At 37.2% G+C, this 21,023-nt stretch overlaps 1 protein-coding gene across 8 annotated transcripts; it reads left to right on the top strand.

Moving 5' to 3' along the window:
- The first annotated feature begins 1,361 nt into the window (after positions 1–1,361).
- LOC121859552 (serine/arginine repetitive matrix protein 1-like) lies at positions 1,362–17,759 on the top strand. Of its 8 annotated transcripts, none has more exons than XM_042356458.1 (12): positions 1,362–1,482; positions 3,066–3,277; positions 4,821–4,885; positions 5,526–5,621; positions 6,342–6,452; positions 7,044–8,708; positions 9,024–9,173; positions 9,467–9,583; positions 11,702–11,841; positions 12,772–12,937; positions 15,738–15,876; positions 16,070–17,759. In XM_042356458.1, exons 4-12 carry the CDS (start codon positions 5,538–5,540, stop codon positions 16,168–16,170), a joined length of 2,673 nt encoding a protein of 890 aa, XP_042212392.1. In that variant the 5' UTR covers positions 1,362–1,482; positions 3,066–3,277; positions 4,821–4,885; positions 5,526–5,537; the 3' UTR covers positions 16,171–17,759. The 8 variants fall into 8 exon arrangements, with proteins under 8 accessions (XP_042212392.1, XP_042212387.1, XP_042212390.1 ...); XM_042356453.1 differs by having other exon boundaries at positions 3,066–3,123; positions 11,702–11,850; positions 16,070–17,758; XM_042356456.1 differs by having other exon boundaries at positions 11,702–11,850; positions 15,738–15,867; positions 16,070–17,758.
- The last annotated feature ends 3,264 nt before the right edge of the window (positions 17,760–21,023 follow it).

Genomic DNA, 21,023 nt, shown 5'->3' with positions numbered 1-21,023 from the left:
GATGTACAGGATAATGTACAGGTGTGGAGTAATCAAGGGTGATGTACTGGTGTGGAGTAATCAAGGATAATGTACAGGTGTGGAGTAATCAAGGGTGATGTACTGGTGTGGAGTAATCAAGGATAATGTACAGGTGTGGAGTAATCAAGGGTGATGTACTGGTGTGGAGTAATCAAGGATAATGTACAGGTGTGGAGTAATCAAGGTTGATGTACTGGTGTGGAGTAATCAAGGATAATGTACAGGTGTGGAGTAATCAAGGGTGATGTACTGGTGTGGAGTAATCAAGGATAATGTACAGGTGTGGAGTAATCAAGGTTGATGTACTGGTGTGGAGTAATCAAGGATAATGTACAGGTGTGGAGTAATCAAGGGTGATGTACTGGTGTGGAGTAATCAAGGGTAATTACAGGTGTGGAGTAATCAAGGATAATGTACAGGTGTGGAGTAGATCTGGATAATGTACATATTCGTATATCTTGGTATCTCTCCTGTATCAGTTAATATTTGAGCCATAAAATGTTTGTTAATATATTTTGCCATATGTGTTTAGCGGTCATTCTTTACTCTATCTCATAAAATGTTTATTAATATATTTTGCCATATGTGTTTAGCGGTCATTCTTTACTCTATCCCACACACAAACACACACACACACACACACATAGATCTACACTGACAGCTTCTGGTCACACACACACACATAGATCCAGACAGTCATCATCTCACTAAGTCATCAAACCTCAAGTCATGGTGATGAATATTTATACCTTGATGATTTAGCCTGAATCAAAAGAGAGGAATGCTGCTTCACCATTTTTACCCAATTTAGGTCATTACAGAGACCTTAATCTGCTATACGGTTTTGTACTAAGAATGGATAGCATATAAACTATTTGTGGTGACTATTGTAATAAGTATTTGTCATAATAGTTTCATATACTATATTTTATACCAACTGATATATAAAAACCCACTATAACATATTTATAAATAGATATCTCGAGTATTAATTGATTATTTCACAGTAGGGAGTTGAGTCCAGTTGATGCCATGAATAATTGATTAATATCCATGTGTAACAGTAGTAGTGAGACGTTGGCCATAGTTACTGTTATGCTTTTTACTTTTACTTGAACATTATCCCATCTATCCATCCATCAATATACCTATCCATTTATCCATCTAACCATCCATCCATCCATCCATCTATATATCTGTCTACCTGTATACTGTTCATACATGTTAGATTATATACACACTGAACTGAATATCTATCCATCCATCTATCTATCCATCTATCTATCCATCTATCCATCTATCCCTCCATCCATCTATCAGGGAGACGGTTGGTTGGCTACGGCTGGTGAGGCTCACTTGTCCACCTGAGTCTCAAGTCAACAAATATGGCGAGGAACAGCTAGTTAATATCCTTCATGTACCGATTTAATGACCCTATAACGCACTCAACACTACATTAAGGTGAGGAAGTGTAAATGAGGTGTTGATAGATAATTAGGGAGGTATTAAGGGGGTGATAAAGGAGGGAGAGAGGTTAAATGAGGGAAGGTTTGGGGGGTGGGTGAGTAGAGCATAGTATACGCCCCCCAGCGCCATTGGTATTATTTTAGTCATCATTATTCTCTAGTTAAAGTTTGTTGATTATGGTTGTTTAATATTTGTAGGGTAATGGTTTAGGTGTTAGTGGATAATGGTTTAATCCCTGTATGATGATTGGTTTGGTGTGTTGTGGGTGTTACTTTTAAACCCCTGATCAGTCTTGTTGGGTTTAGTTTTTAGTGTAATACTAGTTTGGTTTTATTTTATCTCTTTTTAATAGGATTATGGTTTAGGTACTCGAGTATGGTGGTTTAATGTTCCTAGGATGATGATTTTAGTTAGTTATAAGTGATAGTTTTAAACTCATCCTCAAAGGGTTTAGTTTTCAATGTAATAAGTTTGGTTTATTTTGTTTTAACTGTTTTTTAGCATCAACTGTGTTGTGTTGGCAGGTGATCATGGCAGTAATTCACGGGTCATCAATTATAATTATTTTATTGGTTGTCAATACTTAAATTATGGTGATATATGAGGACCCTAGTGGAAAAAAAATTCTTAACAGCTTTCTGTAAAGTTTTGAGTGATATCCAGGTTAACCAGCTACCTAATGAAAAAAATACATAGGAGAAAACTTATTGCTTACCTCAATAATAAAATAAGTTGTTTGGAGGAATAGCAATTTTCTTAATTTTTCTCGTAAATAAAGACGCTCTCGTCAGCCCACCCAAAGAGGATGATGCCATCTTGTTTTCTGTTCTATTTTCAGCTGTTGATATGAGTAGCAGGAATCCAAATGTTTCTCAGATATTAACAACTCTAGTCCATTTCATAGACAATAAGAAACGGTTGCAACTTTAGAATATTTAGTTAACGTGTAGATTATTGCTGCCGTCGATTCTAGCAAGAACCATAATGTTAATTGCTAGTGACAGTGTTCTCTTTTGGGGAAGTGTTTCTTTTTTATAATTTATTCTATAATACAGCATTTAGTCATCAGTGAGCCATGGGAGGGGGAGTGCGTAGTGCGCGGCTCGTCTGAATCGCATTACCATGTTATATAATACATGATCCATCTCTGAAAAAATAGCATTTCCCCAATAGGGGAATATGTTATGTTAGGTTAAATAAGGATAAGTTAAATACTGACAACATTATATAACCACTGGGGGAGGGGGGGGGGGTAGGTCAGGCTACTGTTTGACTAATGTTTGACCATGATTGAAAAGCATTAGTTTTTTGCTTTTCCCCAGAAAAAAACTATCTCCAATAAAAAAGCAGCGAAATTTATGCAGGGAAAAAAAATCTGGGGCGAAATCGCTCGCAGTACTTAAGTAAACGTTTACCAAATATTTTTACTCAGGCAATGATGAATAATTATTCTTTTGTATGTTAAAAATAATAATAATATTGCAACTAGAGACACTTAATAGTACCTGTATCAGAATTAAACAATTTTGTGTTGATTTTATTTGTTTGGCGATACAGTACACATGAACCTTTTTCAGAGTGAGAGTTGTGAACTCTTGGAACAATCTGCCGGAGAGCGCTGTGACGGCACCGACCGTGAGTTCTTTTAAGACCCAGACTTGACTAACACTGGAGCAGGTTCAGATATATTCAGGATCCAGCGCATGCCCAGTACTTGCCAACAGTGCGTAACAGACGTGACCGACCGCCCAAGAAGCTAACGAGCTGATTAGTAGCAAAGAGGATAAAGGTAAAAGTAAAAAAGTGGCAGCATTGTTCTCATCCTCTCCCACATAAACACTTCCAGCAAATACCCGGTAATATTAAATTATACTGTATACAGCACTGTAGGTAATCTAATCTATCCTAGCATGGAAAATACTGTAAACTATATACAGTCGTCCCTCGGTTAACGAACACAATTCGTTCCAGAAGATCGTTCGTTAACCGAAACCATTGTTGCAATGGGATTTGGGGTAATTGGTTCCAACTCACCGAAAATTACATACAAACTAAAAATAAATGCAGTTAAGTACACTTACTTTGAGGTGTGTATGTAGAAGGCTCCTGGTTGATGATGATGATGGGAATTAGAAGTGGGGGTGGAGGAGAAGAGAAGGAACTGAGGGTGGAAGAGAAATCGCCCCAGGCTTGATGCCGTCATTTCACCCATAAAAATTTAAGTTCACTAGGTGTAATTCAAGATTATTTTCTTTAAATCAACACTGCACTACTCAAATGGGAACGAATTTAAGCCTAAAACCGATTACTGTATTGGCGGACTAATATTCCAGCTGGTGAGCAAGTGAAAACAGGGTGAGAGGAATTCGTAAGGAATTCGTTAACCGAATTTTTTTCGTTAACCGAATTTAATATTCTTATGGAAGGTAATTCGTTAACCGAAATTTCGTTAACCGAGGCGTTCGTTAAGTGAGGGACCACTGTGCAGTATTATTATTATTATTAATATTATTATTATTATTATTATTATTATTATTATTATTATTATTATTATTATTATTATTATTATTATTATTTTTATTTTTAAAAAGGAAGAAAGGCCAGTTTCTGGTTGGGAAGTTTTCCCACTTAGTGTATGGGGTCGATCAGTCGCTGGGTAATATTTGTCAACAGTTGGAGTCTGTTCAGTGATGGCGTCATGAAGTAGATAATGGTTACGAAGCGTCTTTATTTACAGAAAAAAATTAAAATGGATAAGAGTGTCCTGCCTTTTGTTAATGTCTGAATTGTGATTTTTATAAATTCAAACATAATTTTTATTTTATTTTGTTAAATTTAGCTCCTGCAGTATGGTAATGATTTACCAGTCAAAAGTAAATTTAACTCGGGTACAGAAAAAAAATTAAGATTACAAATTCAGTCCTAGATAAAGAGAAAAAACTAGTGTTAAGCTTCACAAATACGAAAAATTCCCAATATGAAAAGACTGTCATGTCAATAAAACCAAATCATCCGTGACAATAACTGACTCAAACTAACCTAATCTAACCCTGTGATCTTAACTTATTTATTATCGTGTCACAGGTGGTCATGAATGGTTAACGTTACACATTAGCCGTCCAGACCGGAGCTTTGTTGATGTTATCGGGGCGATTTCTACGTAACGGAGAATTTTTTATGACTGTACCTGAAATTTCTCTCCCCAACCTTATTTTACCTGATAATTAACTGCCCTAATCTTTAGATGAAATAAGCTGGGTTTGAATATTCAGGTGATCCAGAATTTCTCTTCAGTATTTTCATAACTTTAAGCTTTTTTCCTTGTTCCACAGAACCACAGAACTCGCAGGTCGTGAATTTCTCAAAACCTCTGTACTGTATTGAGTAGGATCAGTGGGTAAGAATTAAGCTAAACTTTTCTTCCAATCTATGCTTTAAAGTGAAGATATCAGTGTGGGTCATGTTAAATACTTCCATGTACTGTACACTGTAATAAGATGCTATCAGTTTTCTTCACTTTTAAAAGTGTAGAAGAGGGTTGGCACTTTATTCCTCCTAAGTGTTTCAGATGGGATAGTCTTGTGATACTGTATATTTATTTTGATCGGTAAATTATATTCCGAGGTGAAACGTGAAAAAATTTAATTAGAATTGAAAAAAATCACATTTTTAAAGTCCATTGAGAATGTTACTTCTGTTTTTGATATTGTGGAACTACTGTACTGTACTGTACTGTACTGTACTGTACTGTACTGTACTGTACTGTACTCACACCAGATAATACAACCTATTGTAATGATGGGAGGTTTGGTTACCCTGGGTTATCTGTTACTGTACTTGGTGAGTCCCTTCACGAGGCCTTTCATGGACATATTATAGTAATTAAATCCTAACATTAGCTTATATTCGGAGGGTTGTTGTCAAGACTAATTATACAGTACAGTTGTGTATGTACAGTACAATGATACTCTTTTAAGAGACTAACATTAATGACTCAATAATATTAATGAAATGTTTGTTATGTGACTTTTGAACAGGAAGATGGCTTCATGGTGGCCAGGATGGAGCTGAAAGTGTGGGTAGAGGGTATTCAGCGCATTGTGTGTGGGGTCACAGACACCACCACCTGTCAGGTAAGTCGTTGAATATTAATACGGTATAAATAATGTTAATTCTGGGTATTGTTCACAAAAAAGTCTCCAAACAAACTTCAGTAGCAACTGAGGTTGTGTACTGTACATATCAAAGTGATCTTGTCATTGTGTGTTGTCTGCAAGAACTATGGTTGCATTTGCCATTTTTTTCTTTTCTGGTTTTGTGTCATTGTCCGGGTCAACCTAAGTTTCACTCTGTTTTTTCATTGTATCTCTTTATCAAACTAAGTTATGCTCATCTCACATTGGGATACAACAGATGAGTGGATACAGCACTCACCGGCCTTCCCAGAGGTCACTGGTTCATGTCCAGAGCACCCGGCCACAGTTTACACAAGCTATAATTGATCACCTCCATAATTTTATAGTTAGGATGTGAAGGCAGTTGAGTGCTCTACCAGCCACACTACCCTCCCCTCCCCCCCCCCTTTATGTACTGAAGGCTTAGTACAGTATGCTGCATCCATGCTGCTCCTTTTTATCTGTCTGTCTGTGGACGTTCTCTATAAGCTTTAGTAGTACAGTAGTGCTTCAGATTCTTTTTGTATGTTCAAAGTGTTACAGTATTTTGATTAGATTTTACTGTTTACTCTTACAGGAGGACAAGTTAAACAACACAATGTTTAAAGGATCTATCTTTGCATTGATACTTCATACCATCCATCCACCAACACCCACTTAGGATAATTACTGTTACAGGATGTGGTGTATGCGCTGGCCCACGCCACTGGCAAAACCGGTCGCTTCACTCTCATTGAGCGGTGGCGTAATAATGAACGCCTTCTAGCGCCCAATGAGTACCCACTGAAGGTAAGTACAGTACAGTGTTGTAACTTGTACAATTTGATTTTGTTGTCCCTGTCAAGTATTATAAATAGACAGTATGTAATTAAGTGTTAAACAGCAGCCAGCATCTGTGGTAGTTAGTTGTAAGGACAGTGGCCATCATCAGTGCAAGTTTCGTGTTTCTTACGTTCCATTTTTACGCATTGAGTGAGGGCAGATTAGGGAGTCCTTAGCTACTGGTTAAAGGTTAATAATGTGTTACAGTAGTAAGACTGTCTTCTTATCTTAATGTAATTGCCAGAGGACTGTCCTACATTGTATGCTGTTGCTACAGGTGTTTCTCAAGAAGTACTCTATTAGATTTTTTATTCAGGCAGCGTTGTAGCCACCAAGTACTGTACTGTACTGTACTGTAGTTGTTGGACGGACATGTTGAGGTAGTGGAAGCTTCCTCAGAGTACAGTGTTGTGTGTCACCTGATAGTAGTCTACTTTATTGGGGTTTGTTTAGTTATCCTTTCTTTTAATAAACTTGGTAATATATTATGAGTGTCTTTCCTTTTTGTTGTTAAAGAAATCTATACTAAATGATAACTCTATAATTTATTTTTACCAGATTCTTATGAAATGGGGAGAATACTCCAATGATGTTCAGTTTATCCTTCAACGATCAGCCCTTGATCCTAAGACACCTAATGGCCCAACTGGCCTTAGACCAGGTCTACCCCAGAGGGTGGAGCCCCCCAGCAGGCCATCAGTTCCCCAGGGCCCGCAGGCTTCACATGACCGACCTAGACAATCTCCTCACATACACAAAGACTTGAAAAAATCTCTGACCTTCAGCGGTGGTCACGCTGAGCTCCGGCGACAAGAAGTGGGTTCCCCGACCCAGTCTATTGCTGGACCACCCATTTTGCAGGCTGTACAAACTCAGTCTGGTTCTCGTCATACAGACCTTGTTTACCCTACCCCACCTGTGACACACTGGGAGGGGCAGGGATGGACAGGTGAAGGCAGCAGGACAGATCAACAACCTGCAGGAGTCACTTGGAGACCACCTGCTCCTCCGCCCTACGAGGTGGTTCGAGGTAATCCTCCTCCACCTCCCTCATCCAGAGTTGGAGTAGACAATGTTCGGGCCACCACTAGTCACTGGAGCACACCTCGGTCTGGTCCTCATTCACCTCCAGCATCATCTCATCAATCAAATTCAGCCGCCATCCATCACTCACCCAGCAGACCACCCCCAACCACTGAGCCACCGTACACTACTAATAGAAGAGACCAGCGAGCCGACTCTCAGTCTTTAGCGAGGACAGAGCCTGTTTACAGCGATGGTAGACGAGCCCCATACCCAGGCTACACGCATCAGGGTAATATTGGGCTACCCACTGGTTCCCAATATGCCTCACGTGGTCCACCTCCTAGTCAAATTTCTCCCATGTATAATGGTCCACCTCCTCCAAAGCCACCACACATTACAGGACCAAGAGAGCTCCCCCCTTATCGTCATCCACCGCCGCCGTCATCTTCCCCAAACAAAGTCACCCCAACTCATGGATCCCCGAGGAAGATTGTAATAGTGTCTCAGCCAGCACCTATGACACAGATGTCACCCACCAAACAACCTCCACCAACATCAGCAACACAAGTGCCACATTCTACAAGCAAAGTGCCTAATCCACATCAAGTCACCGCCTCGCCACATTCTTCACCCGTACGTCATCCCTCTCCGACCCGCCGTCCGTCACCAACCCGCCATCCCTCTCCGACGCGTCATTATACGGTCAACTCGCCAAACATTAATTCTACCAATCCACTCAGTAATGTTAAGAGTGGAAGGTCGAGCAGTCCTGTAAAAAATGTCCCAGTAAGACATCCCAACTTTGAAGACCCACCAGGCTGTGCCAACCATGATAAAGGCACATCTAGACCATCAGATGAGGACCCAAATTGCAGGCAGGGAGAAACCAGTTCTAGAAAGGACGATGGTGCAAAAAGTGATATGACAAGAGAGGTGTCTCAGTCAGACGCTGCAAATAACAGTGTTGGAAAAGGTAACTCAGACACACAACTTAAAATAAACCAACACAGAGGAAGTGTGGACAGATTGGCTCTGGAAGGAGGGACCGTCCCTGGTCGACGTGGTGCTAGTGAAGAACCTCCAGCCAACAACGAGGTCACACATCCAAGTAGCAGCGAACGGCTAAACACCTCCTTAGACGCGACAATCTCCAACCACTGTGTCAAGTCACCTCACACCCGCCGAAGTCCTGCTAAGGTAAGTGAGCTCCAGGTTAAATTATGTTGTATTGGTGAAGGGATTAGATTGACTCTGCACCATTTGCTGTTCCTTCACAAAAGCTTAAACCTGTAGAGAAGTAGACATTTTTGGTGGACAGTAAACTCATTTGTATGTCGTTACAAAATACAGACTAAGCTGAAATTTTTAGAGTGGTGAAACTAAATACTGTTTAACATCTGCCCATCACAAGACAGCTGTACTTGTGTTTGCATATTTTGTTGTACTGTACCTTTTATTTAACTGTTCAAAAATGTGTTGGGAAGAACTCTTGATTGCATTGCTTACCCTCAGGAGTCCCCTAAAGCTGGTAATGATGGCGGGAGAACGAACCACAGCAGTAAGATGGAGCAGGTGGTGGTTGATGGCAAGTACAGAGACCTTGTTAAACTGATCAACCTTCAACGTGAGAGACTAAATAACCAACAGGTGGAGATAACTAAGGTGAGGACAACATCATGTACTGTACTCCTGAGAGATGTTCATATTTACACTTTACTTTAGGAGTTTCATCTTCGTAAACTGTATCTTCTACGAGTTATGATATTCTTATTATTTTTTCAATAGTGTCTAATCTTTTACTCTTAAATGGTGACAATCATCAGTAGAAGTTTCTTGTTCTTTGCATTCTGTTTTTACATGTGTGGGTGTAGGGGAGGTAGGGAATCCTTAGACAATGTTTAAGGACTACAAAAGTGAATGTAAAATGTGTAAAAAGTGATGCTTTTCTTTTTCAGTATGAAGCAGAGATTGCATACTTTGAGGGACGATCGCGAGAAGATGAATCTCGGTTGGCATACGTCACGGCAGAGATAGAGAGGCAGGAGAAGTTAGCACAACAGATTGACCAAGAGGTGATTAGGAAGTCTTTTATTTTCTTTGGTGATGACTGAGCAACTAATCCTAAATCAAGACTTTCACTAACAGACCATAATGAAGATCATAATTCCTTAGTCAAATTTTCATATACTGTACACCAGGCATGGGCAACCCGTGGGCCGCAAACCGGAACATGTTTGTGCGACCCCCGGTGTGATCGAGAAATTCTATTTAATGTAGTCTGCAGTTCAGGTAGAGGCAGCCAGTTTATGGTGAGTAAAGCAATATTTATTTAAAGAATAATCTTCACACACCATTCGTTACTGTTTCATCACCTAAGAGTAAGTAACTACGAAAATGTAACGGTGAAATAAGTACTGTATATATCGTCAACAATATAAACATTTTAACTTGTGTGAGTTTATGGGCCAAGTTCGGCACGGCCTGTTTGATGGATTAGCTGCTATATGGCAGTGGGTCACTTGGGAATTAACAAAGGTTGGGTAAGTCCAAGTGGGGTGAAGGGCGGTGTTTACACAGGGTTTAACTAATTAAATACTTCCAGAATAACACAAAAAACCTAAATCCCACCAAAGAAACCCATAGTTGGCAAGTAATTAGGATTGAAAAAATTTAACTAAAATCTTCCAAGCATCATTACAGCCATTAATTACCCTGCAATCAAGCTGTAGACCATAGATTCGGAATCAGCAAGCTCAGGAGTACCTATACAGTACAATACTGCAATTTTAAACTAAATCTAATTCTGGTTGAACTGCAAAAAAAAAAAAAAAAAGAGTTTGTTTGTGACCTATCGAGCCCCGACCCGGCCTAAAAGAGAGAGAGTGTAGTTCCTCACATGCCAGGATTAACATTGACATTATTCTGGTGGGTGTGTCTCATAAGTAAAACAAATGCTGTAATTGTAGGAAAAATCAATGTATTCGCAGACTGTTTCACTCATCTTCTGTTAAAGGCCAAGAAACTTTAACATACAGTGATCCCTCGGTTAACGAATGCCTCGGTTAATGAAATATCGGTTAACGAATTACTTTCCATAAGAATCTTCAATTCGGATAACGAACAAAAATTTGGTTAACGAAAGTTTTACGAAATCATGTCAACATGTTTTCGCTTGCTCACCAGCTGGAATATTAGTCCGCCAATACAGTAATCGGTTCTAGGGCTTAAATTCGTTCCCATTTGAGTAAATATCAAGAAGGTTGTACTATTAAATAATTTTCCAAGTTTTATATTAAAACTTTGTCATTTTAACACTTATTTAACATAATTGCAGTACAGGAAACTAGTTTTTGGTGCGCCAATCAGCCACTTGACTCACCCAGCAAGGCGTCAGTTTGTATCTCTGGTCAGTGGAGGTAACATCTTGCTTGTGGCTCTCTTGAACATAAACTATTTTTACGTTTTTACAATATAATTATTGGTCATTCTGAAATTTATTTTACATGTTGACAATATATAGTGAAATGACGGCATGAAGCATGGGGTGATTTCTCTTCCACCCCCACTTCCTTCTCTTCTCCTCCACCCTTACTTCAAATTCCCATCATCATCAACCAGGAGCCTTCTACATACACACCTCAAAGTAAGTGTACTTTACTGCATTTATTTTTACTTTGTATGTAATTTTCGGTGAGCTGGAACCAATTACCCAAAATCCCATTGAAACAATGGGTACGGTTAACGAACGATCTTCTGGAACGAATTGTGTTCGTTAACCGAGGGACCACTGTATTACCTAAAGAAAAATTTTTGATGAATTTGTTTCATAAATGGGAAAAAGACTGAAACTGTAAACTGAAAATATCGTAAGGTGGACATGAGGATAAACTGCTTCACTGTCCATGAGACACAATATTAACATAACTTTAGAGTTAGGTAGGATATAAATTTTGGTGGGTTGGCCCGCAGAAAAATACTTAAATTATAATGAGGCCCATGACTGAGGGAAGGTTGCCCATGCCTGCTGTAGACAAAATATATCAGCAGTGTGTAAATTGTTTAGGATTATCATATACTGTATTGTAAATTGACCCAAAAGTTCAATCACTCTATAAGTTGTCTGCTTTTGTAATTTGTTTTGCTTCATGATTTTTCAGTTTTCTTCACATTGACTATTAATGTGTTAACAGGTGAATCATCTACAACAACTGGAGCAGGAGGCTGAGGGAGTGAGACAGGCAGAGGATAAAGTTAAAGCTGAAATCAGTGCATTACAGGCTCAGTTGGCTCATTGTGAGAACCAGCTGTCAGCTCACAATGAGACCGTCAGGTCAGCTCAGTAAGATAACTGTTGCTTTTTACCCTTAACAAATGAGCAATAATATGACTGATGTACATTTAACTTAACTTAACCTAACCTAACTTTGGTCCTTGAAGGCTCAGTTGTTTGACATTAACATAATATGTACAGTAATATCCCTAATAACTGGAGCAGAACATTTCTGTGTTCAAGAGATTTTCACATTGCACATTTATGGAATTTTCTGGGCATTAGTGAATGTTTCTGAGTTTAAACTATGCTTTTGGCAAGGAGCACACATTTGCTAGGGAGGCTTAACTGCAGACAGAGCTGTATTCCTATATGCAAACACGACTATACAGGTACAATATAGTAAACAATATATACGACTATATACACGATACAGTATTTATCAACGGATGATGTCTTTTTGGGCTTGTGATTAGATAAGCACTCTGTGCCCCAGTACTTCATGCAGCCAGCCCACCCATGTGCTCGGTGTATGATGCAATTGTTCGGAAATTCATTCGAGTGCCCAGAACGGAGAGGTTCCAGCTATTGGGATATTACTACAGTATACCTGTACCGTACATACTCTGTGTTATGTCTTTGTAACTCAGATGTTATGTTAAACTGTGTACTGTAGTCTGTGTGAAAAGGAGATCTTAAATTCTTTTTAATAATTTAACCAGTACTGTACAGTAGTTGATGCACTCTTGCTTTAGGTCTCTCTTACTACTTTTAACATTAAAGCCAATTTTAACAAGGAATAAGGTGTTTTGGGTTTATAACTTAACTACAGTAGTACAATTTTTTATATGTTCCTCTATCTAAATATTAATGCTCTCTAAAGCTCTAACAAATAGTTTTTATTTGTTTTATTATTTTGATTTTATTTAACTTTGTGAGAATTTGTGTGTTGTAATCATAATTGTGATGGAATATTATGATTTGTTCCAGGGATTTAGAGAAGAGTATGAGCGAGGAGAAGCAGAGAAGCCACGAAGAAGCTAAAGCTCAACAAGAAGCCATAGTCCGTGAGATTGAGAAACTGCAGACGGCTATTGCCCAGGCTAATGCACAGGCTGAACATGCCCAGCTCACATCACAGCAGCTTCTTCAAGAGGTAAACTTGTGTATTGAAATGTTTATGTGGGTTTTGTGCATCTCTAAAGGGTCTGGTTTCTGGAAAATATACAGTAGAATGTCGATTTAAAGCGATTCAATTTAAGATTATTGATTTAAAGCGACACCCACAATTAAGGTTTTGTCTAGTGCAAACTATAGCATGTTTATATCCAAATTGATCACTATCTTATAAGAATTCCAGCAATGTAAATTATATTTCCCCGGTCACTTCTATGAAATTTTATAAACAAAAAACAAAAACTCAATCTAAAGGACATAAACAAATAAATACTTCACTAGACCTTCGACCCCAACTGTCAAACATGTCACTGTCCCCCCAGCCAGGGTTTGGTGGTTATAGGCTTACAATTTTTATCTTATATAATATCACAAACTAAAGTTAGGGGAATATAATTTGCATTGCTAGAATCCTTGCAAGACGGCGAATAATTTGAATACAAACGCCATATATTTTGCACGAGCTGAAAATTTTAGCCCTTTGTAATAAAATTAATTAAAACTAAAAATTGGTATGTCTAATGCGAACTATAGCATGTGTATATTCAAACTAATCACTATCTTATACGAATTCCAGCAATGTTAATTATATTCTTCCAGGTCAGTTCACTGACATTTTATAAGAGAAAAACTCTTAAGGACAGATAAGTAAATACTGTATTTTTCGGCTTGGAAGACGCTGCATCGTGGAAGACGCACCCTGATTTTGGAAATGAAATTTTTTTTCTTTTTTTTCTTTTTCTTTTTTTTTACAGGTATTAGCCCACCTGGGCACAGGTCACTGACCCACATTGGGGCCTAGGGGGCGAAAAGGCAATAATAATAATAATAATAATAATAATAATAATAATAATAATAATAATAATAAAGAACCATAAAGAAATACAAAAATGAAAAAAAATCAAGAGTGAGAAACAATATATGTATGTTGTGTTGTCAAAGTAAGAGAAATAATTGAGACCTTGCAATTGTGTGTAAATGTGGCAGAAAGTCAGATCAGCAACATGGGACTTGATCACAATTTTCGTGATGCCATATGGCAGCAGGGTCTATCAGTATCTTCCCAGACGGTAGTGCCTCCTTGTTTGGTACATTAGCTGCCTACTACCTACACCAGTGAAACCGTTGCTTGATGTACAGCCCTTTTGGCACAAGTACACACACACACCTCTTTGAATATCATCACTTAGAACTGCTTATCAGTCGTCATTTTCATCAATTTAAAAAAAAAATCTGTATAAGAAGGTGAAATCTTTAATACAGCACTCATACACCTGGTCACCTCCGCATATAGGGGGCTGTAGTGTTTACATTCTTTCCCTTGTTTTTGTCGGTATGACAATGACGGGAAATATTTTCCAACAGTAGAAGGTAAGCAAATGTAAACATGTATATCAACGTCTAAATAAAACAAAAAAATAAGATTAAAAAAACAACTCGCTGTTTGCAAAACCAGTGACTGATTGGTTCTACATACTGTAATTATAAAACAAGAAAATAAGACCCCGGTTGTAGCTGTAGTAAAATTAATGTAGAAAAATGAATATGGTTGTTTTAAGTAATGTTATTTAATGTTAATAAATGGAACAATAGTTGTAGCTAACAATTAATGGTAAAGAAAAAAGTGAGATCGTGTATGTAAGTGAGCACATGTGTAAACATATCATTACTCTACATAAGAATATGAATGCAACACTTATTTACTGTTCATATATGTTTTAATTAATGTTTCTGAATTAAAAAAAAATTCTACCCACCAGTGGTGGTAAAGTTGAAAACATAAGGACAGCCAATGTTATTGTGTGTGTTTTTACTTGGATGACGAAGTTGTATTTATATTTGGAAGATTTTAATTTTGTGGGTTTTTTACAGTCTAAATGGGTATCCAAATGTGAGATCCTACTGTAAATAGGTGTCCAAACATGAGAGCCTACGTATAAAGAAACAAACATTTCTGCGCTTTGAGACCAGCAGACAACCTTTAGCAATTCCTCAATAGATGGTGCTGCCTCACCACTGCCATTAGTAAACAAACCGCACAGCAGCAAGGGTTTATTTTTATTTTTTTCGCAATATATCAACAATATTAGTTAAATCAATAGTTTTTAGTACTGTAATTGTAATTGTTAAGTACTGTAATGAGGTAACAGTCTTTGTAAGGGGCTGATTTCAGTTGACCCTAAGAAAACCTCTGCTACAACTATCAACTCGCTTCCTGGAAGACGCATGGTAATTTTCAAGGTATATTTTTGTCATAAAAAGTGCGTCTTTTAAGCCGAAAAATACGGTAGCACTAGACCTTGGCATCAACTGTCAAACATATCACCTCACCTCCCTCTCCTCATCTTCCCAGCCAGTAAACAGACCATTTTGCATCTCTTAATTTTAGCTGTGTTGATTTATGAGTTTCTTTTAACATATTTCTACAAAAAGCATTGTTTTGTTTATTCTAGATTGGCTGAGGTGCATCTTGGTAGACTGTCAGTCTTTTATCATTTTGTGTTTCTCTCAAGTACCAAACTAAATTATTCCATTGCAACACTTCAATTTAGTGCTAATTCGGTTTACAGCAACCTCTCTTGGAACGTATCTCGCGTTATATCGACGTTCTACTGTATTAGCAATACCTTTACCAGAATTGTGTGTTCTCATAGCACTAGATCTTTAACGTTGATAAATTTATTGTAATATTTAGACTTCATTATTAGGGGTTAATAATATAGTTATTTTAGAACATTAAAGGTAAAAAGTACAGTAAGAACCATTTTTCTTTTCTTTAGATGGCAGAATCAGAGAAGGCAATATCAGAGAAGAAAAAGGAGGTGGAAAAACTGGTGATGGAGATGAAAGACGCCAACCTGGAGTCCCTGTCCATAACACCGTCAGAGGAGATACGCACCCTGTTGGAGGGTAAGACAGGTATGGTGCCATGACGTCCACATCACCATACTTCACTTTCAATTTATCTCTCTTAAGAATGTATTTTAGTCTTGGGGATTAGGTGGATTAACTGGGGAATAATTGAACAGAGTATATATATATACACTATATATAGTAGTTTTATTTATCATTTCACCGCCGCTTATTAAAACTGATTCTTTTGCCGTCTCAGGAGCATCAAAACCTGGCAGCAGTCGTCGCATGATAGGATCTCCGAGACAACTAGAAAACGCCGTGCCCACATCCAAGAATCCTCACGGTGTTTGGGTGTAAATATATTTAGTCCGTTGATAATCATATCACACGAACACAACTGATTTTCTCAAATACTAGAATTTTTTCATGTTTGATATATCATTTTTATCCGTAGGCTTTGGATGTGTCCATATAAAGATTATGTGTTTACCGTTTGAGTTAATGCTTTATAGTAAACAGAGATCACAGGACACAGCAGAGGAGTGATCTTATGGTGCTCATGATGTCATCCAACTGGTTAAGCTGACCATCATTTACGGTCTTACCGGCATCATCTACGATTTTTGGCAGTGGACTGACCGAGTGCTTTCCCTGGAATATAGTATATACAGTAGGTACTTATAGTAAGGCTCAGTGTTGTAGCCTTCTAAGAAGTCGATGGCATTTTTTCTTTATATTTAATTCATAATTGATATGATAGTACGTACATGTTTAATGAAGTGTAGTAAATTTGGTGCTGAGCAAAGTAACAGGGTTAATTCTGACAGCAGCTGGTGTAGTGATGTACTCGTTGTGTGACTCACTGCTAGATATTAGTGCATCATTCACACACACGAGTACCTTTCTTACGGGAAATTTGGTGAATGAAAACACTGAATTTTTTAAATACTGTTTTAGAGTTTTTCAGGTTATTTTATAATGTAATGCAAATGAATTTTCAGTATTTAAGTTTTTAGTGAGATTAACTTGTGTCAGTTGATGAGGACACTAGTTAGCTTAAGTTTTGGTTATGTAACTTGCATCTGAATTCTTCTCCATTGGTTAGAAGGAAAAATTCTCAACATTAATGTATAATTGGTTGTTTTCCTCTTCTCGGATGACCAGTAAACTTGATGTTGTATTCAGTGTTGTCGAGGATTCAGGTGTGTAGTGACCCAAGTATTGATTTTTGGAACATAAGGTGCATCATTTGCTTAGTAATTTTATAAAATGAATCGCACTGCAAGGCTGGCACCTTTCTGGCTCTAGTCATTCTTTCATCACAGTGTTTATATTAGTAGCTGTCACGCTCCCTCTCTCATGAGTGTCACGCCTGACTACGTACAGAATTCTTACATGTGTGAAGGTTTATGTTGGCTTAATAATGATAAAAATGATAGTAGCTGATGTCCCTAGAAACTATTGCATTGTCACATTTTTGGTTTATTAATGCTGAACTATAATAGTTTGCCACACTTTTTGTTGAGAAAATGTGTCCAGTGTTGAGTTCCTTAATAGAAATTCTCAGTTTTGTTTTCCTTCGTGGGATCCCAATCAGTAATATTTGAGGCGAAATGAAAAATGAGAATTAGTACGGACGTTTAGTGTCAGGTATGAACTGCCCTGCAAGGTGTTTACTTTAAGACTAGAGATTGATAAAGTTAAGACACCGTGTTTACATTGTTGCCTTATTGTTGAAAGTTCAATGACATTTATTATCCATTTATTAATGATAATAGTTGTCATCAAAGCACTATTCCCTATTTGAGTTTTAAGAAGTGCATGAAATATTTTATCTATAAAGTACACATTCAAGTATTTTTATATGAAGAAAAGCTAAACTGATCCAGTCAAGGTTAATATACAGTAAGTAAAACTACCAAGTCTTATAATCAGGTAGTTATATATATATATATATATATATATATATATATATATATATATATATATATATATATATATATATATATATATATATATATATATATATATATATATATATATATATATATATATATATATATATATATATATATATATATATATATATATATATATATATATATATATATATATATATATATATATTGAATACTGTTAATTGTTATATTGTTGTACAGTTGAGAACAAAAGTCTTGTCGCTTCTTCTGTTGCTCCGTGAACCAGAGATTCAGACTCGTGAACCAGAGGCATTAGACACCTCTGCATTATTTTGTCCATAAATGCTTCAGATCCACGAGTCTGAATCTCAGGGTTGGTGGAACAGCAGGGGAAGCGACAGGACTTGTTCACTACTGTACATCATTCAAAGAACACTATCTGACAATAGAATCTCTTAATTATGTACACATGTCAATATGTGTTTGTGCAGGACTCACTTAAAGTATGGCGAATTACCATTTTGCTGTTGATTAAATGTCATTATATGGAGTGTAGTTAGCAACAAACAACAGGCTCAACAAGTTACACTATTTTCTGGCATTAAGAAATAGTTTGGAAAATGTTTGATTATATGTGAATGTTTCTATTTTTCCGTGAAATATAGTTTATTTATTGCCACATCTTGCCTTTGCACTCGAGGGAAAAATTTATAATTAGCATTACAATGGATCTTATTCCTAATAAAGCACATAATTTTCTCCACTAATACATTGGTAGTTATTTTTATATCAGTGTTTGTTAGGATGTAAACTCACCTTAGTATGACGGCACGTTATGGCCACTTGAATTTTGTTTTCTTGCTCACAGGAGAGTAGTTACTGCCCCATGTGCAGACAACAGGTTGTAACTATATCCTGGCATGAACAAGTTGTTACTGCCCCATGTGCAGACAACAGGCTGTAGCTATAATCTGGTTTAAACAAGCCTGATTAAATTCAAATGCCTTAATAGTGCTCTAATGATTTTCAAGCAAATAAATGCAGTACTGTATACATATCCCCCTTACCTTTAATATACATGCATGCAGAGTGTAAAAATGCTGTATTACTGCCTACACTTACATACAATAGGACCTGTCGCTCCATCTTCTATCATGCTCGCAGCTGTCCAGTAGCCTTTAGCTCCAGTAACAATTCTCTTGATCACTAATAGGTGTTCAGATATGGCTTGACAGTTCCTCCATAGACAGAATTTTTTGTAGCATTTATCATACCACAATCTTTGTACAGTACAGCCCCTCACTGGTTAACTCTCTAGATTAACCTTTTATATGTAATTGACATACAACCAAAGTCATTGTTTCTTTTTCATTACATTTTACTCCAGCATTCTAGTTTTTCTCTTGGTTGGCATTATATTCCACCTACTGTTCTTTTGACAAGTAGAAACACAACCCAGTAACCCCTTTCCACACGCTTGAACACCAAGAGCACAGATACTGCACACACGTACACTGTAGTAGACTCGAGTGTTGGAGAAACTGCCACAGTTTTTATATTAGAAGTAAAGTGGCACCTCACTTCACTTAATCTAACATGACCTAACCTAACTCCCTCTCCTTAACCTAGTGACTTTTTGTGCCATTGTACTCCTGTTTTGACAATTGTGTAATTTCTTTCTGAGTACCAGTAGACTCGTATCCCTATGTATTATCACGGAAACTTGTATAGTATATGTACTCGTTTATCTACACAGGTACTGCAAATATAATATTTATTAATATACACTAACACAGATACACATACATACTGTACATTTATCTACACACACAGTATATATAGAATACTTACATTTATACAGTATACATACACTAACACAGATACACATAATTCTTACATTTATCTATACACTACTATACCTACATACTGTATGTACACAAACAACACAGAACCAATTATAGGTACCGTCTATCTCAGTGGGCTAAGCCAAACTTCTTCCAAACCAGGCAGTCAAAATACATTACTCAATCTTTGTTCAAAATTTACTTCCCTCATGTACAGTACAGTACTTCTCTTGGTGATCTTGGCATTAGTTTCTGTCCACCATGTTACTGTACTGTACTCCCTGTCTTCTCAACTCTTCAGGGGTATTTCCAGGTGTGATTAGTGAAGTGAGAGATGTAGAGAAAAGGGAAATGATGTGCATAAATAAATTATCATTAAAGTCACTTGAGTATGAGGGAAAATATTGAAATTAAAATAATGATGTTGACTTTCTACTTAGGACAGTGAGTCAGTAAATTAGTTTCCCTTTAATTCATGACCACATAGGTACAGTGTGGGTACTTGAGGGAAAGAGTCTGGTAAATATGGAAGATTTGTGCTACAGTCACAGTACTTTTGGAAGTATATTTGTGTTTTGTTGATGCTTTTATTTTAGGCTCATTTGCAAGTATTTCTCTTTCATTGTGTAATATAGTTCAAACTCTCAGTATTCAAAAGGGTTTCATCCTCTTTTAAGGCAAGATTGTCCGTGAGAAAATTACTCCTCAAATCACTACCTGTACTCCTGTCATGCAACGGACTATGACAATCCTCACTTTTTTTTTATGCTCACTCGCTCTGACATAATGCTGTCATGATAATTGAGGCACACAGAACCGAAGTAGGACGAGCTCCCCAAGTGAAAACCAGAAAAAATGCGTTAAAATTTACGAACTTTCAAATTACCACAGCTTTGGAACCAGTGAAGATATTTAAGTAGCAGATTGTAGCATTGTTAGTGCAGATTTAATAGATACTAGTTAAGACATCATATATATTGTTTTGGGGCATACCCGTCTTTGTCCTACTTCAGTTTTGTGCTCCTAAATTGTTCTCATATGGATTTTCTGTAAATACCCTTAGTTCTGTAGTGTTCCAGTCTTTGCATTATTACAGTATTGTACTCATTTTTTAAAGACATATTACCAACACTTTCACTCTAAACCTCACACAAGCATTTTAGAAAGTTTGTGTCTGCTTACTGTACATATGCACTCCAGCATCACATATTGCAGTAGTAGTTGCAGCTCTTGTTGAAAATACTTTTATTTACCTTTTTTTCCCTTCTCTGGCAATATGGGACCAGTGTCATTGATCTTAAATTTTAAACCATTAAGGGTCAGTCCTGTAACTGTATATATACCCTTTACCCATTTGTATCCTTGGGTGTGTGTGTGTGTGTGTGTGTGTTCAAATGTATTTAAAACATATCAGTGTAATGTTCTTTAAAGTAAGTTTTTAATTATT

This window comes from Homarus americanus, unplaced genomic scaffold, assembly GCF_018991925.1.
Source record: "Homarus americanus isolate GMGI-L3 unplaced genomic scaffold, GMGI_Hamer_2.0 scaffold7626, whole genome shotgun sequence".
NCBI classification, from domain to species: Eukaryota; Metazoa; Arthropoda; class Malacostraca; order Decapoda; family Nephropidae; genus Homarus; species Homarus americanus.
Note: the sequence above shows the minus strand (reverse complement) of the source record. Positions and strands in the feature narration are given on the sequence as shown.